The sequence below is a fragment of the Drosophila subpulchrella genome, chromosome X (assembly GCF_014743375.2).
Source record: "Drosophila subpulchrella strain 33 F10 #4 breed RU33 chromosome X, RU_Dsub_v1.1 Primary Assembly, whole genome shotgun sequence".
NCBI lineage: Eukaryota > Metazoa > Arthropoda > Insecta > Diptera > Drosophilidae > Drosophila > Drosophila subpulchrella.
The window spans coordinates 10,223,406-10,248,389 of record NC_050613.1 but is presented as its reverse complement, the minus strand read 5'-3'; the positions used below and the strand labels follow the sequence as shown (position 1 = coordinate 10,248,389).

The window sequence follows — 24,984 nt, the reverse complement described above, 5'->3', positions numbered from 1 at the left end:
AATTTTGCAGTTCAGGTAATAATAACTTGATGTTATAGTAATGCAGATTTATAAATGAGTAATTTTTTGATGACTTATCTGAAATCATTTTGATATCACACCAAACCTTTTTGTAATATAATTTTTTTAATTCAATGAATTACTGAAATCACTGCTGCAAATAATGAATACAGTTTTTTCCGTATATTATGATAATTGAAATGTTCCAACATATTTGTATCATTTATACAGCCATTGAAGCTTAAATTCGTTGTTCTCAATCGAATCAATAATTTGCATATTTTTATAGGATTTTGTTTACTTTTTCCGATTGCCGCCATATCTCTGTCGTCTCACATTTGTCTGATGTCTGTCAAATGCAGCCCTTATTTCTTGCATGTTTGTGCATGCACGTTTTTCATGCACGGAAACAAAATTATCACTTGCAATAAGAAAGGCAACATATTTTCACCATTGATTCGTGTGAATTTTCTGTTTATTTGCTTTAACAGAGCACATGTATATTATAAGGTGCTCAAACTAATTTGTTATACCATTTTTTCCCATGTTTTATATATTTTATATTATTTTTTTTGCCACACTTAATGGCGTACTTTCTGTTGCATCTTGCATTTTTGCATACTTTCTGGCCAGTCAACTTGAACAGATTTACTGTCAATGGCCCAAAGCAATTCGAAACCCAGCTCATATCTAAGCGCCTGCCACGCCCCCTCGCCGCCACCGCCCCTCCCGCAGGGCAGAAGAAGAAGAGCAAGGGGAAAAGAGAGAGAAGAACCCTTCAAAGCTTTTTGGCTGCTGTTTGTTTGAAGTTTCTTTTTTTTTTGAGCGCCTTTTAAGTGGCAACTACTTTGCACCTCTCGGTGGTTCACACGCACACCTGCCACGCCCCCTTAACCCCAACAGCCCCCCCCCACCAACCGACGCCCATTCATATTCATGTCTGACTGTCTGTGGTGCCATCTCGCTCTAGTCAAGTGTTTTGGCCTTGAGTCGGTTCTTTTTTTGCCAATTTCACCTTTTTTCTCCTTTTTTTTGCACCTTGGCACACATGTTACACCTAAGAGGGCCACCAAGCAGCGCACACACTGCGTATACGCAATTTATGTAATCAAAGCCATGGGGGCGCACACAAAAATGCATAAAAATTAAAATAAATAAATAATGCTGGAGAAATTCACAAAAAGTGGGAGCGAAAAGTTTAAGCAAAGGTATAATAAGGTTGCATATAAAATGTATGCAATTTTAAAACAGGAATCCATTAGCAATACTTTATAGGTACCAAGCCGAATTTGTAAGTTTGATAGGATAGAATTTTATGAATTTTTTGATTTATTCATTTAGAATAAACCATTCTTTGTGTTAAATAAAAAATTACAAAGTAAATAGAGCAATATTATGAAAATATACGAATCATAAATATAAGTAAATAAGGCAAAGTAGATTTATCAAATTCTCGGCATTTTGCAATTATTTGCAGGCCGAATTGCAAACAAATTTATATAAATTATGGTAAAAGGAGGCGGAAGGGCCCACGATTTATGGTATAAAATTTAATTTTGCGGCTTTTTAATCAACAGAAATCAAATGCAGGGCAACATTGTGTTCAACTTATGATTTATAAAGCCCGCACATAATTTTTTCGACCCTTATTTACTTTTAACCCTAGGTTGTATCTTTAACTTGAGATAATGGGGGAAAACACCAAATAAAAAGTGAACTTTAATTAAAATAAAAAATGTTAACTCCACTAGAAATGTTGTTTTGAACTGTTATTATTATAAAAAAAATCTTTTTGTTAAATCTAACACTGAAAAAACATATATAAATGAGGAATGGAACTTAAATAAATTAAAATATTTCAATTGCACTATCAATTTTTTTTGTATAACACTGAAAGAAAAGTAATGCAATTAGGCGAGAGGTTTATAAAATGGATGACATTTTCGAGCTGATGAAAATAGAAAGTAAAGTAAAAGAAGTGCCTATATGTCACGTGGGCAGACTGTGGGTTAATGTGCGTGTGGGGTGGCTCCGGAAAACGTTGCTCATGGGGTTGAGGGGGGTGTTTGCCCGGCTTCGGGGGTTTCAGGGGTTAAGGGGGGTTAAAGGGGCCTGGGAAATCGGGTGCTGCGGTGGCGCCCAAATTGATGCATGTGCAGCAGCACGTTCCGGCAATGCCACTAAATCCCTTCTAGGACAACAGGCGACAGGCGAAAGCCACAAAAAGGGGCGTGGCAGCGGGCAGGGGCGGCCGGGAGGGGGTTTTATTTGAAAAAGCAGCATCGATATGTTATTTGCATGTGTCCAAAAGCAGGGGTTTTTCGGGGGGTTCTGGGGCGCCACCCAAGCAAATCCCGTGGCAACTTTTTGCCACGCGAAAACTTTCTCAGGCAAGTTTATGCATGAATAAAGTGAAAAGCTGCAGGCAAACACATGCAGAGTGCAAAAATTGTAACTTAAAATTAAAGCTGGAAAGGATCTGGTGATTTCAGATAACCCATATTTATTTAAAAATCAAAAACTTATTTTTAATCTGCTGAAGTTCTGGAATTAATAAAAGAATTTTAATTATAATTTTAGTTAAATCAAGAATTACAGCCTGATATTATTGACCTGCAATTTCTGTAACGTATTTGAATGTGTTGCACTTATGTATATAATGTTACAAAGCTTATAATATTTTTTTTTCAGTGCACGCACTCAGTCTCATACTCTTATGCACACGCAGAAACAGTTGCCACAGCGAAATAACAGAAAAAAGTCATTTCGTGTTCTGCTCACATGCGCATAATCCGGCGAAAAGTTGCATTTTATTTAGTGCAGACAAGACATGACAACATATGTTGGCCTACTTCAAACTCGCATTAGGCAGCTTGAAGCCGCCGCAGACCGGAAGCCATCGGTTTGTTTAAATTATCCCTATAAACAAAGGAGTTGTGCAATAAATTGCTATTATTATGGACTTTGATCGAAAATCGTAGTCGAAAAGCTTTGTAAATCTTTTAAAATACATGGACATCATCCAAAATACTTTATTAGTTAAATTAACACTTTTTACATAGAAACTTGTTTTACAGAGAACAAACGCTATATTAATTTAAAATTCGCAGGCCATTTCTTAATATTTAGAGGTACATATTTAAACATTTAGATCCTATTCATTTTTACAATTTTTCATCTTTATATATAAATACCGTTGTATATTTTGGGTACTTTAAAATAGGATTTAAATATATCTTACATACTAAAATTAATTACTAGTTTGTAGTTCAAAATAATGTAGGAAACATTTAAAAAGTACAACAAATCAATAAATAACATTTAAGGAATTTTATTTTTTCAGTCATGGAATAACATTTATGTGGTACTCTTATATTTTCAATCACGAGAGGTTATCATATTTTTTCCATATTTTTATGGGATGAGATCAGTTCCTGTATGCCCTTTTTCTTGTGGATGCGCATATGCCGCTGCAGAGATCTCTTCTCCTTGTACGAAACCGAGCACACGGAACAGGTGAAGGGCTTTTCGTCGGAGTGTCGCTGCATGTGGCTCAGAAGACTCGACCTCCAAAGGAAATCCCGCGCGCAGTGGGGACACTTGAAGGGTTTTTCCCCGCTGTGGATGCGGACGTGCACATTGAGCACGGACTGGGTGGCAAAGGCCTTCGAGCACACAGTGCACTGGTAGGGCTTTTCGCCCGAATAGTTCCGGATGTGCGACTGCAGATCGTAGTCCTTGGCAAAGGTCTTCGGGCAGTGGGTGCACTTGAAGGGCCGGTCGCCCATGTACGTCTGGATGTGCCGCTGCAGGCAGGTCTTCTTCCGATAGCTATTAGAGCAGTGGGTGCACTTGAATGGCCTTTCGCCCGTGTGGATGGTGTGGTGCTCCTTGAGATACCTGGCCGACTTGAATCTCTTCGAGCAGCTCACACACTCGTAGGGCTTCTCCTCGGTGTGTACGATGATGTGGTCCTTGAGGGCGGACATGCGACCAAATTGTTTTGGGCACTGCGGACATGTGTGCTTGCGGTTGATTTCCTCTCTGCTGGCATCCTCCTGCCCTGTTTCAGTACCCTCCGGGACATACTCCTCCATATGCTCGCTCTTAGCTTGGTAACTCATTCCGTAGTCTTCCTCTTCTGAAGGATCGTCTTCAACTGGCTCGTTCTTGACCTGAATGTGGGTTACATCAACTGCTGTCTCTTCTAGGAACTCCTCTAGGAACTCCTCATCGCTGTCCTCTACTTTCAGTTCGTACTGGAATTGGTCAGCTTTTGAAGAGCCTTCTGGAGGGACATCTACCATGTTGTGTGCTATCTCAGCTGGGTATGGGAATGGCTCATCTGTTGGAGCCTCTACCATAGTATCTTCAATCTTCACTTTTGAAGGTCCTTCTATTGTCTCGCCTTTCGGTGACCCTTCTTCTGGCCAATCTCCTCCAGCTTCCTGCCTTTTATCCTGGCAATATAACCGTGTGGCTTCCGGTTTATCCATCACTTTGGAGAACCGCTCCTCTTTTAGAAACTGGTGACTCCTCTCGAACTTTCTTATGGTGTCAAAAGCACTTTTGGCCTCCTTCAGGCAGGGCTTACATATGCTTTCGGGCAGGGAATCCCCCCTAGAAACTGGACATCGTATGCAGTGGGATATCATTTCCGCAATATTCACATCCAAATAGTTAGGATCATAATCGAATATGTTAACCATGCCATCTGATCTGCCCAGGCAGGTACGACATCTCTTCAGCTTTGCCCTGGAACAAAAAGGTTGAAACTTTAGTGTTCCATAGGCTGTCAGCTGTATTTACTTACATTCTCCTATTGCTATTAAACTAAATCATTTAAAGGTCCTCAGGATTTGCTCTGGCGTGCCAGGATAGGATGGGGACAGGACAGCCCCCATAGGATGGGCTATGATGGGCTATATATGATGTATGGGATCCAAACTTCTCAAAGTGGTCCAATATCAATTTAAAATTGGGACTAAGGCGATATTCGGCACCCCAGCCCTTGACGAACGACATGCGGATGATGCCCATGGGCGGGCAGCTTGCCGATACTTCAAGCGATGTCTCGCGCGGCAGCGGAGCGCCCATCTCCAGAAAAATACCGAAAAAATACCGCGCCGCCGCGATATTGCACCAATCACCCTGTTGAACCCTGGTGAGGAGGGCGTCTTCGCTAATATATAATATTGCAAATGGTCACACTGCTGTGCTAGCAAAGATAACAACCTGTCATTTTAACAGGACCGTTTGCAAAATTTCTTTGGGAATGTTTGCGCATATACCAACATAATACTTAATAAATACCTGGAATATACTAGAAACTTTCCAGGTGGTTGTCACTGCTAGGCCAGCAAATACACCCACCCATACTTTCAATGTGACCCTCTAAAGAATTCCTCTTGGTATTTTTCCCAGTGCCGGACGGCATAATTTATCGATAATTTCGCGTCGGATCGGCGTCGCGTTGAATGTTTGCGAAAAATTGTCGGAAAATTGAGGAAAATATGCAATTTCCCAGTGCCAAGTAGCGAGGGCCACCGTAGAGCAGTGAAAACCAGCACAAATAACAGTGGTTCTACCGCATAGCCGGCTTTTCAAGCGTTGGCCACAAACAAATCGAAAGAAAAAAAACCTCTTTCCCCTTTTACCTTTGTGTGTGTGGGTGTGTGTGTGTGTGCCGTGCGTCCCGTGTGCGTGTGCCTGAGCCAGTGCCTGTGTGTGTGTGTGTACCAGCGAGCGAGCGCGTGTGTGTATGTAAAGAAAACGCCGCACACTGCGAAAATTTTCCTTTCCCAACGGTCGAGAATAACCGCTAAAATTGTGGAAAAACAGGAGAAAACCCCGAAGCGGAAGAAGAAGACTGCAGCCAGTAAAATGTCTGCAGTTTATTCGCCGCAACCGCCGCAGCAGCAGCAGCCGCAACAGCAGCAGCAACTGCAGCAGCAGCCTCCCCCGCCACAACAACAACAACAGCAGCAGCAGCAGCAACAACAATTGCAACAACCGCCACCCAATTCCGCGCCCAATCAACAGCCACCCGGATCCGGAGTTGGCCCCGGCGGAGGTGGGGGAGTAGGCGGGGTCGGAATGGGCGGACCCGGCGGTGGCGGCGTCGGTGTCCTGCCCATGAGCATGCAGCAGCAGCAGCAACGTCCGCCCATGGGCGTGCCCGGATCCCCGGGCAGCATTATCTCCGGCGGCGGTCTAATGGTCACCCCACCGTCCACACCACGCGGCGGCCAATCCAATCTCCAGGGCATCGGCGGCGTCGGTGGAGGAGGAGTCGGCGGCGGCGGCGGTGGCCTGCCGCCGCAAGTCAACTCGGCGCAGATACAAAAGATGCTCGACGAGAACTGCGGCCTCATCCAGACGATCCAGGACTTCCAAAGCATGGGCAAGGCGCAGGAGTGCATGTCCTACCACGTCGCCCTGCATCGCAATCTGGTCTACCTCGCCCAGCTGGCCGATCCCGCCATGAACATCTCACAAATACTGCCGGTGGGTTAGGCTATTCTATTTCACCACCCTTAGGGTGTTTTGGTTTACTCAGCCACCAGTCATACTGATCTAATTAATGATTTCCTTTCTTTCTCCGCAGCCGCCGCACATCCTCCAGACGCAGGCGATGCAGCAGGGTGGCCAGCAGACCCCGCCGACTGGACCGCACGGAATGTTGGGTGGTCCGCCGCAGCAACAGCAGCCGGGACAGGGACCAGTGCCTGGTCAACCGGGCCAGGGTCCGCCGCAAATGGGCATGCAGCAGCACGGCGGCGATCCCCAGGGACCTCCCGTCCAGATGCAGCCCTACGGCGCCCAGCAGCAACAGCAGCCGCAGCCACATCCAGGACTGCCGCCCGGTGCACAACAGCAATCTCAGCAACAGCAGCAGCAGCAACAACAACAGCAGGCAGCAGCGGCGGCGGCAGCAGCAGCAGCGGCAGCGGCCGCAGCAGCCGGCCAACAGCAGGGCCCTCAGGTCAGCCAGGCGGGTCCGCAGTCCCAGCAGCAGCAGCATCCCATCTACCGCAATGCCCAGGGCCAGGGCCAACCGGGAGCCGGCCAGGGACCTGGTCAGGGTCAGGGACCGGGTCAGTCCGTCATCAATCCGAATGCAGCGCCCAGTAAGTGTAATGTAGCCAAGCGGAGTCAAGATATATTGGTTAATCTAGTATAGTTGATACAGTTCTTTAAAGTTTGTTTTGTTTCCAATATTCCCGTGGCATGTTCTTTCCCTTGCTCTCTCTAATTTCAACCGTCTCCGCCTTGCAGATCAACAGCGTCCCAACAATGGACCTCTGCCCGGACCCCAGAATCCCCAGCAGCAGCAACCGCAGCCCGGTGGCCAACAACCGCCCAACCAGCAGCAGCAGGGCGGTCCCGGTGGCCCAGGACCACAGCCCGGAGCCGGAGGACCCGGCGTACCGCCGCCACAGGGTCCGTATCGCGTCAGCTATCAGCAGCAACAGCAGCAGCATGGACACTATCCCGGCTATCCGCCGCAGCCGCAGACGCAATACCAGCCGCAGGGCGCCTATCCCTACGGACCGCCAACCCAGGGTTACGGGCCACCGCCTCCTGGGCCACCGAACGCAGCCCAGGGTGGCTACCATCACGGTCCAGCCGGTGCGGCGACGGGAGCCAGTGGACATGGTTATCAGCCGAATGCCGGCGCCGGCCAAGGACCACCGCCGGGCGCATATCCTCCGCCACCGGGCAGCCAGCAGGTTCCTCCGGTGCCGGGACAGCAGCAACCGCCGCCAGGACCACCGCCACCTGGACAACCGCCGACCGGTGGACAGCAACCACCACCGGGTCCGCCGCAGAGTCAATACGGTCCGCCGCCGCAGAATTCCGCTGGAGGACCGCCCCCTATGGGCTATGCGGGCTATCCCCCAAATCCCGGACAGTATGGTCAGGCGGGAGCGGGAGGAGGACCACCACCAAGTGGCTATTGGCCACCGCCGCCGCCCACGAGCAGCGGTCAGAGTCCCTATCAGGCCTATCAGCAGCAGCAGGCGGCCGGTGGCGGCGGAGCGGGTGCTCCGCCAGGCAGTAGCTATCCGGGCGGACCACCGACAAGCGGGGCAGCGCCACCGCCACCGCCGGGAGGAGCGTACAGCACCACGGCGCCGAGTCAGACGCCACCGCCCCAAGGAGGCGGCGGAGCTGGCGGAGGCAACACCAATCCCAATGGACCCAACGCACAGCAATCGACGCCGCCGCCGCAAGGAGGAGCTGGCGGTGGAGGAGGGCCCAGTGGACCTGGTGGCGCTGGACAGCAATATGCGGGACCACCGCAGCAACAACAACAGCCGCCGGGTGTGGTGGTTTCCGGTGTGGCGCCGCTGCCAACGCAAGTGCAACCCACATACTCGACGCCGGGCAACTACAATCAACAACCCGGTGGACCGCCGCCGCCCAATCAGCAGCAGCAGCAGCAACAACAGCAGCAGCAACAGGCACCCCCATCGGCCGGAGGATCGGCGGGCGGCGGAGGAGCACCGAATGCCCAGGGCCAGGGCAGCCAACAACCGCCGCCGAATGGAGCCACACCGCCGATGCCACCAAATCAATACCAACCGGCGCCTGGAGCACCACAAGGTCCGTACGGGGGACCGCCACCACCACAGGCCTACGGACCACCGCCGCCGGGAAGCGCATATCCCGGACACGCGTACCATCAACCACCCCAGGCCGGTGGCTATGCACAATATCCGCCCACGCAGGGCTACCAGGGCTATAGGCCCGCCGGGGCACAGATGCCGCCACCAGGAGCACCACAAGGGCCACCACCCACCGGCGCATACGGTTACTACAGCCAACAACCGCCTCAATGAGGAAGGGATAGCCTATTACCGCCGCTGCCACCTGGCTGTCTCCACAACAAGTAATTCTCCACTGGGACTCGCTGGTTGAAGCTGGTGAGGATTCACAGGTTGACCACCAGCAGATGCCTTGCAATTCCGAGAGGATTGAACCAGTTGGAGAAGGTTGTGCAGCGGGAGTAATAGCTTAACACGATGAAGAAGAAGAGAAGTAAGAGGAGCGGGAAACGGGCAGACGAAAAAGATTGAGATAAACTAGGCATATGATTAAGAATTGTATCAGAAGTGGAGCAGGAGGAGGACTACGATTAGAGCTAAGAGTAGAAGCCGCAAAAGATGATGATGTAGAGGTAGGATTACGAATAGGGGAAAGAGAGGAGTAAGCATAAGACTAAAAGAAGTAAGAACGCAGAAGTTTAGATGAAGAACCGAGGTGAAAATTCAGGATTCCCAAACAAAAGCGGCAATTCCCTCGAATTTTAATAGAGTTGACAAAAAGAAAAATGGCGTAGAAGTTTCGGTGATACAAAGCAGATGGATAAGACACACTCGACAAAGTAGCACAAAAGCATAGAAGCAAGGAAGCGAACCGAAACAGTAGATCTAGATTCTAGAACAAGAAGAACACGAAGTGTAGTCCGTCGATAGGGAAGCGACTTAGAATTAAGTAAGCAGATTTAAATGCGCAAGCGAACAAGAAACAGTGTCCTAGGCCCAAGAAAACCAGACAAAATGGGTGGGTCGATTTCTTAGGATCACAAAACAAACGAAATACCGGGTTCGGTGGTAAAGGTGCCGGTTTCCATGTATCCTAAAGCGCTGAAAGCGAATTCGAAACAAAACTAAAGGGAAACCCAATAACTTTGTGTTTTGACCCGTCAAAGGATATGTGTAGTCCCTAGAGAAGAGCTACTGGTTCTAGAACATAAACACTTTAAGGGTTTTCATAGAATTACCCAAGCTTTTATTACTTATAATTGTCAGCAGACTCCACCGTCATTTCTAGGAATTTCCAGTCTTCTAATCCTCAGCAATCGACCCATCCTACTATATATATTTAAGTCTCTCTCTTAAGTAGGTTCCGCTCCTCTTTAAAAAACGATTATGCTAAACGATTTATACATATATATATAAATATACTTAAGATTCATGACGATGAAGCAACAGAATAGTGCATGTTTTAATATAAATACCCGCTACCTATTTAAACTATTTTTTTTTTACCTTTGTAGATGTCTGTTTTTAAAGTTCATGCATTTTTTTTGTGTAGCAATTTAACATTAATTATCCTTGGTCCCCGTCTTCTTCCAATAGTTTTTGCAGTAAAAGAATGTAATTTGTAAAATCCACATATATTTATACTATAAGCTTACATTTACTATTTAAAGTAAAACTAAAAACTATAAATAGCAAGAGGAAATCATGAATAAACACTTGAAATAATACGAAAAGCGAGAATATTCTATACAGAAATGATGAAAAGCTAATGAAAATGAATCAGAATTGGTAAACGTTTGTAAATCATTGGAAATTTAACCAACAGTGAGCATTCTACATACAGATCACGTTATAACAATGTCAATATTCCGAAAGAAATTCTTGAATATTATAATAAGCTCGGAACTATTTAAAATGTAAACTGAAATACTTTATATGTAAGTACTGTTAACAATTATTACAATTCTTTGCTTGCACTTTAGATTTCCAAATTGGTATATAAATTATTTATTAAATAAAGAAATTAATTAACGTTAGTTAAAATGTAACCCTAAGAGATGGAAATTGATTTGGAAAACGTTTTCGGAGCTCCCTAGCAATATAAAATTTAAATAGATATTTCCAAAAGTTCCACTAGACATATAGAATCTTTCTCGCTCTATCCGAGAGCCTGGCTATTTCTGCGCTGCTCTAATCCGATCTGATATAATCCGATTCGAAATACCGATTACTTCATGATCCACATCGAGACAACATTTAGGTATATGTATATCAAATAGCATTTAGAAATTTCTATTTTCGAAATGCAAAATAAAAACGAAATCGAAAAAGTTATAAAAACCGCCATTGTCTTTTTATTTAAATGCCTGCTCATTTATTTACACAATCAAACATGGATGGATATAGTATTACTTAAATCATAGAGTCAAAAATTGCACTTTGCTATGGCTTACGGCTAGATGTGAAATATTTACACTATTGCTGGGTAAAAAATGAAAGCAAAACTAATGTGGGTCAAAGAGAGCTGGTCACCGTGTTCGTTAGGCTCTTGATCACTTAAAATAGATCCCGGTGTATTTACAATATCTGTTTATAGGTTACGAAAAAGGATGTTAAGTAAATTCGATTTACATTTTGCTCATTTATGGAAAACAAGTTGGGTTCTATGAAAATTAAATTTTGTATTTAGAGTTAAAACGCAAAAACGTATTTTTCCTAGTCTAAAGTGCTTCCTGACTTACGTACTGACTTATTGCCAACGAACCTGCTAAATTATAACTAATAACTCTCTAATTTCTACATAGTTCGAGGTAAAGCTCAATCCACATATTTGTACAGAAGAAATCTCATCGCGGAGGACCAGTGGTCAGCTCCGGCTCGCTCCCTGGGGCGCCACATCGCGCTGGGACTCGTGCGCCTCGGTGAGACCGTAGCAATGCTTGGCCGCCGCATCGCGGTACTTGTTCTCGTGCTCCACGGAGTGCGAGTTGGTCCGGCACTTGACCAGGCACAGCTCGAAGTGATCCGCAACGCTGGCGAAGATGTACTTGGGCGTGTTGGGCGCCCGCAGGACGCGCTCCAGCAGCGGCTGCTGGCCGGGATGGAGGCAGCAGGAGACGCAGTACTCGTAAACGCCGCAGCAGTGGGTGCTGGTGTTGCAGGTGCGGCAGCTGTAGTACCCGATGCCGGGCAGCTCCAGGTTGCAGCAGCCGCTGGCTAGAACCTCCTGGCGCCGACACACGAATCCGCGCTCGTCGGCCAGCAGCCGGCGACCCTGGACGGAGTTCCGGCAGCGTGCCTCGGGATCGTTGCGTGTGCGATTGACCTGCTCCTCGGGGGCCAGGAGCTGCTGCGTCCAGAGCAGCGGACGGGTGCGCTGCACCACATACTCGTCGTTGTGCAGGCCGGCGAAGGAGTTCTGCGGGGTCAAAGGTAACGCAATTAGCCACTGTAGTACATCAGAGTGCGGTTAGATTCTGGGTAAGATGAGAGCACCTGGCCTCAGCTTATGAGGATCGGTAATCCCTCAATCCGCACCCTGGAGCAACCGGACTACTCACCCGATCCACGAGGTGTCCGAATCCGTAGACCAGCAGCAGCACCCCCAGCACAATGTACACAATGCGGCGTCTCAGCAGGCGGGACAGGGCGGCTGGCCACATCCTGGCCACAACCTAGCGCTCCATCACAGCCACCGCCGGCTGGAATCCTTCCGAGAAGCGGGCATGACTCTGGATGTGGTCCTTGGGGGCAAATGCGCCTGGAGCATTGGATGCACCTTCTCCTTGGCAGGTTCCCTTTCCTCTCTTCCAATCCCTGTAGTCAACAGATCCAATTAAGTTGCCTGCTTTCTCTCGAAAGTGGATTTGTTAAATTTGATTGGATTTCCCTTTGACCAATCGAATTTCCCTTGTTTATGAGGAATGTTTTTAAGGGAACTTCTGGTGTCCAATAAAACAGCTGACTGTCTGACTTTTCCTGAGTTTTTTGAATATGGTTTTAGGCAAATTAAGCTCTTTATCCATTAATTGAGAGCTAATTTAATAAATAAAATCAATGCTAAAAGCAATATAAGTCTAAAAAACAAATTGCTTAATATTTGTAAATTTCAGTCAGCTGTTTTAGAGCCAGTGTTGCTCGTGAAAGAAAATCGATTATTTCTTATCGAAAATGTTATTGTTTTCAAATTATAACTTTTTCTCAATAAATTTTTATTTTATAACGTATTTATTTACATACTGTTTGCTTAAATTATTTTATAATATATGTAACTTTATTAAACTCGAAATTAATAACAAATTTATGAAAATCAAAAGAACGCATTTTAGATTCACTTAAGAACTAATTTTATTTTTTTATGGGAGGATCATCACGAGAATAAGAGTAATGGGATTTTAATGCGGAGAGGGAGCCGTTCAGATGGGGTTTTACCCGTATAATCATACAAATTGAAATGACATTGGTCATTAACTCTCATAACAAGTTGTTTATACAGCCAAGTGTATTAGTTCTGTGTACAATCAAACTTCTTCCAGTTTTCGGCAAAGGATTTGACCTTTCCGATGGGGTTTGTCTCCTTCCGTGGCTTACGCCAGGCATTCGGATTCAGCTCCAGCATGCCGCCAAGGATTTCCTGAAATTACGAAGCCGAGTCAGTTTAGACTTGGATTACATCACACAATGCTAGCGTCGTCCACGAACCTGGGCAAAGTTGGCCGGAAAGCGGTCCTCATCCTCGATGACGTGCGCAAAGCCCGAGTCCATGCCGAAGTGCACCCACACATAGGGCAGTCCCTTGGGAATGGCGGCCCGCAGGGACTTCTGGCGCAGCGAGACCAGCTGTTTGTTGATGCACCACTCCTGCTCCGACTCCTCGATGGCCTTCTTAAAGTAAAACGGCGCCATCTCGCCCTGGCTGGCGGGAATAGGTATACAGTGCACGCTGAGATGCGGACGCCGGTGCAGCTTGTTGGCGATCTCGTAAAAGACCACGTCCTGGCGACGGGCGGCGAACATGCGGGTCAGGGCCTTGCGGAAGTTGCTCATCTCCTCCCAGGCGTCTTCGTCCAGCTGCGTGCAGCAGGGGACATGCTGCAGGGTCGTCAGGATGCAGTGCCCGCTCTGGAGACCCATGTACCACGGCAGACTGAGGTAGATCTTGTCGCCCAGGGACACCAGCAGCTGCTTGTCCAATTTGGCGGAATCAAAGCAGCGCTCACAGTTCTCCAGACTCGCAGCCAACTTCTCGTGCTCCCGTATGGCACTCTGCAGCTCCCGCTTCTCGGCATCCCCGTCAGAGATCTGCTTGCGCACCTTGTCGGCGAAGATGTCCTCCAAGTCGTCGTTGGGATTCTTGTGCTTGGACACAATGTCGGCATACTGCAGGTTGGCCTCGGCGGCCGTGGCATGCTTCTCCCGTTCAAACTGGTGGATTAATAGTGTTAGTACTTGGCCTTTGCTATCACAAGTTAAACTTACCATTTGCTTAATGTCGTACCGGTCATCGTCGGCAAAGTACCTAACGCGCTGGCCATCCACGTGGGTGTCCACCTTCTTGCTGCCGCGTTTCTGTGCCCTCCTTCCGCCGTACAGTTCGTTGGGGTCGCCGGATCCGGACCCGGATTGCACCAGGGGACGCACGTTGCCGCTCTGATCCACCTTTGTGAGCAGCACATGCTCTGACGAGGCCTTGGACTTGGCTGGCCTGGCATTGGCCTTCGGTGCCGACTGGCCGGAGGCAATGAACTCGGCTCGCTCCTTGCGTGCTGCCTCCAGCTGGTGATTGAGTTCCGCTGCCAGTTCCTTTTTCCCCTTCAGTTCCGCCTTAATGGCTTTGCCGGCCAGCTCATTGATCTGCTCGTCTGTGAGGCAAGAGGAAGTGGGCTTGAGCTGCTCCTCCTCCTTCTCCTGCGCCTCCTCCTCAGAGGTGGTGGCACTCCTAGAGCGAGATCGGCTTTTTCTTGGCGGACTGGCAGCCTTGGCACCGGGCTTTCGCCAACCGCGCGACGATCCCTGCCCGGAGCTGATGGAGTGCGGCTTGGACTGCTGGTCATCGTCGTCCTGCGGTTTCTGAAAGCCGGGCAGACCCGTGCCATTGCTCTTCCAGTAGGGATTAAGCTCACGGCCGCTCTTGGCGGGATCGTAGGCATCGATTTGTTGTGCCTTTTCGTTGGGCTTGGCCGGTTCCTTGCGGTCCCTAGAGAATGTCTTCAGCAGAAGCGCCTCGCTGGTCATCCAGGTGTCCCGCTGGGCGGCCTCCTTCTCGGACACTTTGTCCGCCGCGGGAGGTGGTGGCGCCTCCACCCACTCGTCCTCGCTGTCGCTTGCCTTGCGGCTCTTCTTAGACTTCTTCTTGCGCCGCTTGCGCTCCTTTTCGTCCTCACTGGAGGAGGATGAGCTGGAGCTATCGCTGTCGCTGCTGCTGCTGCTGTGGTGCTTCCTGCTCTTCTTGGAGGACTTGGACTTGGACCTGGACTTGTGCTTGGAACTCTTCTTCTTGGCCTTTTTGGCGGGCTTCTCCAGCTTCTTGGCCACCGCGGGGAGCATCCAGTCGTTCTCGCCGCGCAGCTCCTTCTGCCGTTCCCGCTGGCCACGGAGCTCCGCCCGGTCCTTGGCCTGCTGGAGCATCTCGGCGCGGGCCTCCCGCAGCTCCTGCCGCGCCTTGTCCTTCTCCCTGCCACTTTCGAATTGTATGTAGCTCATCTTTGGATCTGTTTGCTCTTGTTTACCAACCAAAACATTGTTAATAGAGGTGGGTTTATTAGCGATAACAGACGTATCGGTTAATTCCTTATCGATATTTAGGAATCATCTATTTAAATTACAAAATTAAAAAAAATAAAAATAATAATAATATAATATTATTCACTCTTATTGAACGTATTAATTGACTTTTATAAACACGCAAGTCTAAAAATATTTTTTCCAAAAACTGATCAAGTCATATACCAACTGAAGGAGCGATAACAATTTATCTTTAAACTGTATTTTTATGGAATTTGTATGAAACTTAAGATCCTTGAATTGTAGAAATTCTTATTCATGGTTACGATTAGAAATAATCGTTGACTGGAATGGAAACAGATAAGATTTCCTTCACAAATACTTGTGCATCTTAATATTAGGCTTTGGGAATCACAGATTCCGGCTCAATCCTCATCTTCCTCCTCCGAGCTGCCCTCCTCCGTCTCAGCCTCTTCGGCCATCTGCTGTCGCACCTTCCGCCGAACGTTGGCGTCCTCGACCAGGTGCGCCGGCTGGATATAGGTCTTGTTGGCACAGCCGAGCACCGGACACCGAATGCCGATGTTGTCCTTGATGATCAGCATCACCGAATCGCGGTCGTAGATGTGGCCGCACATCCTGTTCCGCACGGGGTTCTTCATCAGGGCCTTGGACCAGGGATCGTAGAGCGAGAAGATCTCGCCGCCGGTGTCCTCGACACCCTCGATGATGAGATCGTCGTCGTCGTCAGCCCGGGCAGCACCATTGGCCTGGCCATTCTGCGCAGACCCCGGGGCCGCTGCCGACTCCACGGTGCGCTTAAAGTTCTTGAAGTCGGCTATGTTCTTGACATTGATCCGCTTCCTCTCCACCGCCTCGCTGCGCTCCTGCCAGATCCTCTCGAACTCCTCGATGGTGGCGCTCTCGCCTTGGGCCTTCTGCATCTCCTGGCTGAGTGACTGGTGCTTGCTCTTCAGCCGGATGAGGTTCTCCGCGTGCTCCACGCGCTGCTGGGCGCTTGCATCCAGCAGTTTTTGGATCTCCCCGTCGTCACTGAACTCGGACATGGCTGTCGGGTAAAAAAGGAGGATTTGGAAGTGCTTTTCCGAATCACATCAACACTCACCATCGGCCATTTCCCTGAAGAACTTGGTATTGTCCACAAATGTGGACATTACGGCATCCACATGCTGATTGAATTCCATTTGTTTTAAAAACTATGATATTTTTGGAGTATTTCCGAATCTCAAAAAAATGGAGCGCAAATAGTTCGATAGGCAGGCTGAGCTAGCGATGAACAGTTTGAAAACTGTGAATCAGTAAAATACGACTTTACAAAAGTGATCACTAGGCCAGTCACGTTTTTTCAAATTGCTTGCAAGCTTTATAACATTTTTTATTGTAACACAAAATCAATCATTAATTTTACTGACATAACAATTTAAAGAATTCATGTTCGATATATAAATTATTATTTATACACGTTTATCAGTCAAATTGAAAAAAATTAGGAAAAAGGCCTAATCATCATTTCAACATATGTCAAGGACGTCTTAAGATCGTTATTCCAGTTTAACCAACTAACTCCGTCGTGTGGAGCAAATCCACTTGTGTAGTATTTTCCATTGAGGTGACTGTAATTAAAATGTTTTTAGGTTAGGCAATCCTATTTTGTATAAAATTGAGTATAGATATGTACCTAGTAAGACAATTTTTAAACCACCAACCGCCTGCATGTTTTTTAGCGCAATTTCCAAAGCTGTGGTCATTATCCCGATCAGCAGTGCTGAACTTCATTTTCGTATGATATTCTAGGGCACCTCCGGCTGTCCCAGAATAATCCCCTACCGTGCTGAGCTCGTATTGTTGCTGCTCGCTCCCAATTTTAAAATCATCGTAAAGAGCGTATTTAGAGGTCCCATTAAGTTCTAGCTTAATGTAGAGTTCGTGTGGTTTTTTAGTTAGCTGGTAAAGTTTCTCCAACCCAATGAAAAATTCTGTCTTAAGATCTCCAAATCCATTCTTATAATCGTCCCAGTATCGGTTAAAGCTGACTGATCCATCCTGCCGCCTTTGAATAGTCATCCAACCCGAAGAATTGCAGGGAGCTTCAAACATAGTCCTTCCGGTTTTTATTATGTAAATTCCATTCGGACGTCCTTTTGGACAACTGTCTTTCGTTATATCTTTGAGTAAAATCTGTTCACTCAGGACCTTGAGTTGATTACTCTTGACATTAGCTTCATCATCTTTGATCCTTATGAGGTCTTCTTTGCTTTTCAGTTCCATATCTTTGGTATTCAACATATCTTCCTTGGCTTGGATTTGAAGTTCAGCATTTACTAACTGACTTTTTAAGTAGTCAACATTTGCTGTCATATTATTCACCTTCTCATCATTCGTCTTTATTTTTTCAATTTGGTCCAAGATTATTCTAAGTTCTTCAGATTTGACACTAATTTCTTTGTTTCTAATACTTAAAAGCTCTTCGGCACTTTCCAATCGGGCTTGCAAGTCTTTTATTTTTGCTGTTATAATAATTTCTTTTTCATCTTTGTTCCTTATCTGTTCATTTAGCAGTTTGATTGTTTCATCTCTTAGTTTTATTAAATTCTCAATGTTTTTAAATTGCACAATATGCTCATTAATTTCGTTATTCTTTGAATTTACCAGTTCATTGATTTGTATTTTACACTCGGCATTTGCCAACTGACTCTGTAAGTTTTTGACTATGTTTACTATATCATCTTTGATCTTTAGTTGTTCCATAACAAGTTCATTTTTTTCCTTAATTATTTCATTTTTCTCCATAATAACATCATCCTTGCATTTTATTTGACTGTTAGCAAACACCAACTTATTTTGGAGGTCTTCAATAGTGCTTGACCTATTTTTTAAGTAATCTGCTTCCGCTTTAACTTGTGCATTGTTTTCGAGGATTGGATTGAGCAGCGAAAAACAGTATGCGTTGCATTTACTGTCCAAATTTTGAACAGGCGATTTCGTGTCCTGTCGTCCTTTGCTACCGCCAACAGGAGAAGGATTCTCCAACACCGAAATCGTCAGGAAAAACGCGACTAAGGCGGATTTCATTATGTATAATATGCGAACTTATGTACCGGCGACTTTGAATCGAACTGAATTTAAGTCAAGCTGCCCTTGAATTTATATGAATCAGAGCCTTATCTCTTTGAAGACTAAGATTTAAGCTCTGCTTCTGGCGTGATAGATAGAATACATAGGTCAAAATCGGATGACCTTGTTTTGGGTCTCGGCAATTGCCGATTTTGCCTCATCTGCATTTCCTTGCAGCTGCTGTAGTTCTGCACTCACACAGCATATTTATTTTTTTATTTGAAATATTTTTATAATGCTAACATTTAGAATAAAATATATGCTTCATGGTTTAATAAATACTGGTGGCGTGTTTTTATACCCTTGCAGAGGGTATATTGATTTCAGTCAGAAGTTTGCAACGCAGTGAAGGAGACGTTTCCGACCCCATAAAGTATATATATTCTTGATCAGCATGACTAGACGAGTCGATCTAGCCATGTCCGTCTGTCCGTCTGTCCGTCCGTTTCTACGCAAACTAGTCTCTCAGTTTTAAAGCTATCGGGTTGAAACTTTCCCAAAAGTCTTATATCTTTTGCAGGTAGTATATAAGTCGGAACCAGCCGGATCGGACAACTATATCTTATAGCTCCCATAGGAATAGCCGGGCAAAAAAATTTAAAAAAATTATATCTTTGGTGTTTTTAGCATATAACCTCCTAAGCTTGGAAATAACATTTTTTAATTAGTTTTGAATTTTGAATTAAATTGTATCGAAATCGGACGACTATATCATATAGCTGCCATAGGAACGATCGGAAAATTTGTGGTAAAATAATATGAAACAAATTATAGCTTCGGTGTTTTTCAACATATAATCTCCAACGCTTGAAAATAACATTTTTTAATTAGTTCTGAATTTCGAATTTTATTTTATCAAAATCGGACGACTATATCATATAGCTGCCATAGGAACGATCGAAAAATTGGTAGGAAAATAATATGAAACAAACTATAGCTTCGGTGTTTTTTAACATATAACCTCCTACGCTTGGAAATAACATTTTTTAATTAGTTCTGAATTTCGAATTTAATTTTATCAAAATCGGACGACTATATCATATAGCTGCCATAGGAACGATCGAAAAATTGGTAGGAAAATAATATGAAACAAACTATAGCTTCGGTGTTTTTTGACATATTATCTTATACTATTGGGAATATCATTTTTTGTGTTTTTAAATTTAATAATTATAGCTGCAAGGGTATATAAGCTTCGGCTTGCCGAAGCTAACTTCCTTTCTTGTTTCGTGATAATTTTGAGCTAAACGGACACGCACGCAGTGGAATAGTGCCCATCCTTAGACTCGAGTTATGGAGTTAACGGGTGTAAGGGCTTTTGTGGAGTAATCGGGATAACGGCTAACTCGATAGGTTACCCGATAGAGGGTAAAATCGTTTTTTATATTTCAAACATCGATGAAACGTCGGAGAATAGCAAACATCGATTGTTTTTGCTATCGGCCAAAGGTAATCTGGCCAAGTCAAATTAACCAGGTGGACAGACACAGACGCCGACGCCGAGCAGACGGACGAGCAGCGCCAACGCGACCCACCAGTTGCTCCAGCCGAAGCCGAACCATCCAACCAGTGCCAGCTGTGCGCCACCTCTTCCTCCCCCCGCTCCACGTGTCCAGGTGAAAGCGATATCCAAATCAGAATCGGACTCCAAGATGCGGACGCAGGGACTGCTCCTGGCGCTTCTGGCCATCCTGCCCACCATGGCCCTCGGACTGCTGGAGGGCCTGTACTGCGGCAAGGACAACTGCTACGATGTGCTGGGGGTCACCAGGGAGTCGTCCAAGTCGGAGATCGGCAAGGCATACCGCCAGCTGGCCAGGCGCTACCATCCGGATCTGCATCGCGGCGCCGAGGCCAAGGCGACGGCAGAGACGCAGTTCAAGCTGGTGGCCACCGCCTACGAGATCCTGCGCGACGAGGAATCGCGCACGGACTACGACTACATGCTGGACAATCCGGATGCGTACTATGCGCATTACTACCGCTACTACCGGCGACGCGTGGCGCCCAAGGTGGATGTGCGCGTGGTGATTGTCGTCGTGCTGACCATCGTCTCCGTGATCCAGTACTATTCCGGCTGGCAGCGCTACGACTCGGCCATCAAGTACTTCGCCACGGTGCCCAAGTACAGGAATCAGGCGCTGGACATTGCCCGCGACGAGATCCAGGAGCGGATCCAAAAGAAGGGCAAGAACCGGATGTCCAAGAACGATCAGCGCGAGGAGCTGGAGCGGATCATCAGGCGGGTGATCGAGGAGAAGATGGACGTGAAGGGCGGCTACGCGAAGCCGACGGTGTGGGATGTGCTGTGGGTGCAGCTGATCATCTGCCCGTACACGATACTGTCGTTCATCGTGTGGCATGCCCAGTGGTTCTGGCGCTACACGGTGATGAAGCAGCCGTACGGCCGGGAGCAGAAGCTGCACCTGATCCGCCGGCACTTGGGCATGGGCCAGCATCAGTTCGAGGCGCAGGAGGACAAGCTGATCGAGGAGTACCTGCATCTGGAGCTGTGGAAGCGCGACAATTTCGACGCCTGGAAGGCGGAACAGGACGAGGAGATGAAGAAGAAGCTGGCGGAGAATCCGCGGTACAAGGCCTACAGGCGCTACATGAAGAACCACGGACCCGGTCGCATCACCTTCGAGGATTAGCCGCCGGAGCGATGTTCAAGTTTTATTGTTCCATCTAAAGAAGAGTCTGTTGTGTGCGTGTGATCCTAATACCCCTTTCCCCCTTATGGACTAAATTTTGATATATTATATATATACATTTATATAGATATTTTTTGTACACCGACTAAAATATGAATTATGTTAATGCCCCGGTGTCCGCCGAAGGGCGAAACGTTGACCCCGCCGGAGTGATCCGCCAAAACCGGTTCAAGAACGTGGCCAAGTTCGGTTCCCCAGTCTCGTTGCCACAGTGGCCGCTGGCTAGCGTGGACGAGCCGCCCTAGAACAATTGCCCCTCCCCCCTCCCCCAATCCTTCCTGGTCACAAAATGTCCAACTAACTTGACTAACCCGAGTAATGTAATAAACTAGATAGAATTTAAACGACTCTCTTACTGGGTGTTCACTGTGGCCAGTTTGCACAGTTGTTCTGGGTAGCCGAAAATTCGATTTCGTGGCACAAAACCACTCGGTCTTCTTTTCGCCCTAAACAGCATCTTGCCGCGCTTTTGTTTACACAGTTTGCTTAGAAACAATTTTGGTTTTTGCTCTTTCATTTTGATGGCGGAACTTATAGTTCAACTGAAGTACGTGCCCCAAAGAGAGGTGAAACGAAAACAAGGTCTGGATTTTTGTCATAGCCTTCGAATATGATATGTTTGTTCTCTGAATTGCTGATTGTAGTTTTCCCAGTCCCCCTGACTTTAAAGTAATATAAGTTTAGCAATTTAAATTACAAGATTTTAGCTAAATGTACCTAGTACGAAATAAAACTTCAAATTCCATAAAATAAACAACGAGTAAAACATAGTTGGAAAGCAAATTATATGTTCCTATTCAAAATTAATCAGGAAATCTTTCCAATATTTTCTTTATCGCATAAAATCCTTATCACATTGCATTAATATTACTTATTTTTGAAACTGTGTATTCAAAGCTTAGATCCTAGACATCAATTACAAACTACATCCATCCATCGCCAATATAGTAATTTGTTTATCTGAACATCTTTTCATTTTATTTACACCGATTTCTTAGAATTACGTTTCTAAATTTCGCGAACTAACAGCTACGGGGTGGGGATGTTTTTGGGGGCCGTTGCATCAGGAGAACAGCCCCTTAGTAGAGTGAAGAACTGTCCAAGGGATAATACTAGTCTATCATGTACTTGGATTCGTCGACAAACTCCTCGGAATCGAGCAGATCGCCAACGAGCTCCTTGACCGAGCGCACGCTCTGATAGCCATCGACGTCGCCGAAGTCCGGCTCCGGATACGGCTCATCATGCTGCAGCTCCTCGTCCTGGTTGCCGTCCTCCTCCTCCTCCTCGGCATTATCCTCCTCGTTGAACATGAAGTCATTCGCGACGATGCACTCTTCCAGGACCTTGGTCTGCTCCAGCACCACGGAGTCCAGTGAGAAGGCCTCGGGGATTGGCTTGCGCACCGGCTCCCTGCGCGCGTTCTCCTTCCGGGCGGGCAGACGCAGGCTGCGAGAGGATCCCTCAGCGGTCGCCGATGAGCCCGATGTCTCGCCGCCTCCCGATCCGCGGTGCTGGTCCATGTGCGCCGACAGATAGCTCTTCTTGGTGAACCCCTTGTCGCACTGCGTGCACTGAAACTGCTTCTTGCCGGTGTGCGTCCGCCGGTGGACGGACAGGACGTGGGCGTAGGCGAATCCCTTGTGGCACACCTCGCACACATACGGCCGCTCGCCGGTGTGGATCCGCTCGTGCTTCTTGCTGCTCCCAAAGTCCGAGAATCGCCGCTCGCAGTAGCGACAGCTGTATGGCTTCTGGCCCGTATGAACACGCATGTGGCGACGCAGCTCCACGTTCGAGATGAAGGCCTTCTGGCACACCTCGCAGGGATAGGGCCGCTCGTTATTGTGCCGCCGCATGTGGGCATTGAGGGCGTGCTGGTACTTGTACGTGTTGCCGCACACATCGCAGATCTTCGGCGAGCGCTCGTACCGGCGTTTGGTCGTCGAGGCGGGCTTGTAATCCTCGTCCAGATCCGCCTCCGACACCCCATCCCGCCCATCCCGCTTAGCAATGGGCGAGACCCGACGGTAGGAGCGCTTTTTCTGCTGGCTGCTGGGCTGAGGTGGCGGCAAAGGCGGGCTGTCCGCCACGGACTCCTCCATTAGCGACGTCTCGATCTCGTACAGATGCTCCGGGGTGTTGTCATCATCCCAAGGATCGAGGCCTATCATCTTGGTATCATCCTCCAGCTGCTGCTCATCGGAGTCCTCACCCTCTGGGTGCTCCTTGATGGGATCCCGCTCCTGCAGATCGGTCAGGGACAGAACCATTGCACCCTCGGGCAACAGCGATAGGGCGTCTGCATCCTCATCTTCCTCGACCACGTCCTGGTAGTAGGAGGGCTCCGTGGCAGTGGTTATGGCACTGCTGACCGAGCTGGATGAGCCGGGGTCCATGTCCAGCCGCTTGATCTTCAGTGTGGCGGGCAGCCGCAGCTGGGCCTGAACCAGATCCATTTTAAGCTGCTCCTGCTGCTGGTCGTGGAGCAGCGGGGCGGAGACAGCGGTGGCGGCGGAGGAGGAAGAGGAGGCGACGGCCGAGTGGAATAGCTTCTGGACGGCGGCGCACTTCTCGTGGAAGCGATAGGAGACGGACAACTCCAGGTGGCACTGCCTGCAGATCTTGTCCGGCCAGTTCTGCAGCTGCGCCGCGATGCCGGCCAGCTGGAAGCCGGTGCAGCAGCGGATCTTGTCCAGGATGAGCATGTGCGGCGACTCCGGGTCGTGGCCGTAGATCGAGCTCGACTCGGGCTCCTCCGCCAGGCAGATGAGGCACGCGACTCCCAGGTCCACCACCCGCGACTCCAGGTTGTTGGCCATTGCTCCGATCGCGATCGCGGGCTGTTGGATGCTCCCTGTTCCTCGGGCCAAAATTTGGGTCACAAATCCACACAAGCGCAGAAAATAAAAACACTTCTGCTGCTGGCAGTGTGGCCAATTTGGCTATTTAAACACTAGAAATAGCGCTTTTCAATTGGCAATTGCGGGATAAATTGTAATTGTTAAGCTAGCGGTTATTATAGCTAGATTTGGTCTTCGTCGGGCAGCCAAATGCTGTCATAATAATAAGTTAGGAACCTATTAGATCTATTCGAATTCAGCTAACAAACTTTTAAAGTTATTTAAATCACTATAAACTTTGTTTTACTACTCCAGCTTGTTTTTTACTGTTTCTGTTTTAGCTTTTTTAAGACCCAACGAGCTGGCTTAGCAGAGACACCCACCTGCCATAGCGGATACAACCTCCCGCCATGGCGGATGTTATACTATTCTGGAAATAAATACCATTGAGTATTTTTTGATATTTCTTTAACTTGGAACATTAATTTTGTGTCACTTGTTCACGCTCGTTCGCATCTTGCATCTCCCTTTTTCACTGACACTTACGCTGAGGCCTTCTCCTTTTTTGTGAAAAAAAAGAAAACCCCATACAGTCATAGGCGAAATCACCTGGGCAGTGTTGCCAAATCAGCTTTTTTCCCGTCATTCTCAGCTTTTTTCTTACTTGACTAGCGGGCATATTTAATGAACAGCGGGAAGCGGGAATTCCGGCTTTTTTAAATTTTAAATCAGCTTTTTTATATCGATATTATGTCAAAGCAGATTTTCTATTATCGATCTTAATCGTCTTCGAAAGTGTCATCATTATTTTATGTCCAAAAAAATCCAACATTGTTCCCCATTTTGGAAGAGTTTTTTGTTTAAGATATCGGCAGAATACAGCGCCAATATAATGATATACATCTATATACATATCTAGAGCATTGACGATACAATAAAGTTTTGGGCGGAAGTAAAACTTTTACATGACTCTGGTGGCAACGAACGATTTTCTGAATTATCTTCGTTTGCGATTCA

The 24,984-nt window shown here is 47.2% G+C and overlaps 8 protein-coding genes across 8 annotated transcripts; 2 read left to right on the top strand and 6 right to left on the bottom strand.

The window, feature by feature from the left end:
* Nucleotides 1-3,046: 3,046 nt before the first annotated feature.
* Nucleotides 3,047-5,033, bottom strand: LOC119558003 (zinc finger protein 771-like). The gene is made up of 2 exons (XM_037871111.1): nucleotides 4,814-5,033; nucleotides 3,047-4,755 (listed from the first exon to the last, which is right to left on the bottom strand). Coding segments are annotated over exons 1-2 (1,362 nt in total). The 5' UTR covers nucleotides 4,816-5,033; the 3' UTR covers nucleotides 3,047-3,395.
* A 401-nt stretch (nucleotides 5,034-5,434) lies between these two features.
* Nucleotides 5,435-10,299, top strand: LOC119556266 (basic proline-rich protein). Its single transcript, XM_037868315.1, has 3 exons — nucleotides 5,435-6,507; nucleotides 6,608-7,130; nucleotides 7,279-10,299. Exons 1-3 carry the CDS (start codon nucleotides 5,884-5,886, stop codon nucleotides 8,844-8,846), a joined length of 2,715 nt encoding a protein of 904 aa, XP_037724243.1. The 5' UTR covers nucleotides 5,435-5,883; the 3' UTR covers nucleotides 8,847-10,299.
* Nucleotides 10,300-10,879: 580 nt separating this feature from the next.
* On the bottom strand, nucleotides 10,880-12,660 carry LOC119556267 (SREBP regulating gene protein). The gene is made up of 2 exons (XM_037868317.1): nucleotides 12,113-12,660; nucleotides 10,880-11,970 (listed from the first exon to the last, which is right to left on the bottom strand). Exons 1-2 carry the CDS (start codon nucleotides 12,212-12,214, stop codon nucleotides 11,419-11,421), a joined length of 654 nt encoding a protein of 217 aa, XP_037724245.1. The 5' UTR covers nucleotides 12,215-12,660; the 3' UTR covers nucleotides 10,880-11,418.
* A 164-nt stretch (nucleotides 12,661-12,824) lies between these two features.
* LOC119557429 (CWF19-like protein 2 homolog) lies at nucleotides 12,825-15,411 on the bottom strand. Its single transcript, XM_037870181.1, has 3 exons — nucleotides 14,031-15,411; nucleotides 13,254-13,976; nucleotides 12,825-13,185 (listed from the first exon to the last, which is right to left on the bottom strand). The coding sequence occupies exons 1-3, from the start codon at nucleotides 15,252-15,254 to the stop codon at nucleotides 13,057-13,059; spliced, it is 2,076 nt and encodes a 691-aa protein (XP_037726109.1). The 5' UTR covers nucleotides 15,255-15,411; the 3' UTR covers nucleotides 12,825-13,056.
* A 110-nt stretch (nucleotides 15,412-15,521) lies between these two features.
* Nucleotides 15,522-16,562, bottom strand: LOC119557430 (E3 SUMO-protein ligase NSE2-like). The gene is made up of 2 exons (XM_037870182.1): nucleotides 16,402-16,562; nucleotides 15,522-16,344 (listed from the first exon to the last, which is right to left on the bottom strand). The coding sequence occupies exons 1-2, from the start codon at nucleotides 16,478-16,480 to the stop codon at nucleotides 15,701-15,703; spliced, it is 723 nt and encodes a 240-aa protein (XP_037726110.1). The 5' UTR covers nucleotides 16,481-16,562; the 3' UTR covers nucleotides 15,522-15,700.
* A 116-nt stretch (nucleotides 16,563-16,678) lies between these two features.
* LOC119557029 (angiopoietin-related protein 7-like) lies at nucleotides 16,679-18,327 on the bottom strand. The gene is made up of 2 exons (XM_037869573.1): nucleotides 16,975-18,327; nucleotides 16,679-16,909 (listed from the first exon to the last, which is right to left on the bottom strand). Exons 1-2 carry the CDS (start codon nucleotides 18,084-18,086, stop codon nucleotides 16,783-16,785), a joined length of 1,239 nt encoding a protein of 412 aa, XP_037725501.1. The 5' UTR covers nucleotides 18,087-18,327; the 3' UTR covers nucleotides 16,679-16,782.
* A 1,501-nt stretch (nucleotides 18,328-19,828) lies between these two features.
* On the top strand, nucleotides 19,829-21,468 carry LOC119557770 (dnaJ homolog subfamily C member 25 homolog). Its single transcript, XM_037870668.1, has one exon. The coding sequence runs from the start codon at nucleotides 20,063-20,065 to the stop codon at nucleotides 21,062-21,064; it is 1,002 nt and encodes a 333-aa protein (XP_037726596.1). The 5' UTR covers nucleotides 19,829-20,062; the 3' UTR covers nucleotides 21,065-21,468.
* A 508-nt stretch (nucleotides 21,469-21,976) lies between these two features.
* On the bottom strand, nucleotides 21,977-24,051 carry LOC119557745 (zinc finger protein 829). Its single transcript, XM_037870632.1, has one exon. It carries the CDS (start codon nucleotides 23,944-23,946, stop codon nucleotides 22,237-22,239), a length of 1,710 nt encoding a protein of 569 aa, XP_037726560.1. The 5' UTR covers nucleotides 23,947-24,051; the 3' UTR covers nucleotides 21,977-22,236.
* Nucleotides 24,052-24,984: the final 933 nt, after the last annotated feature.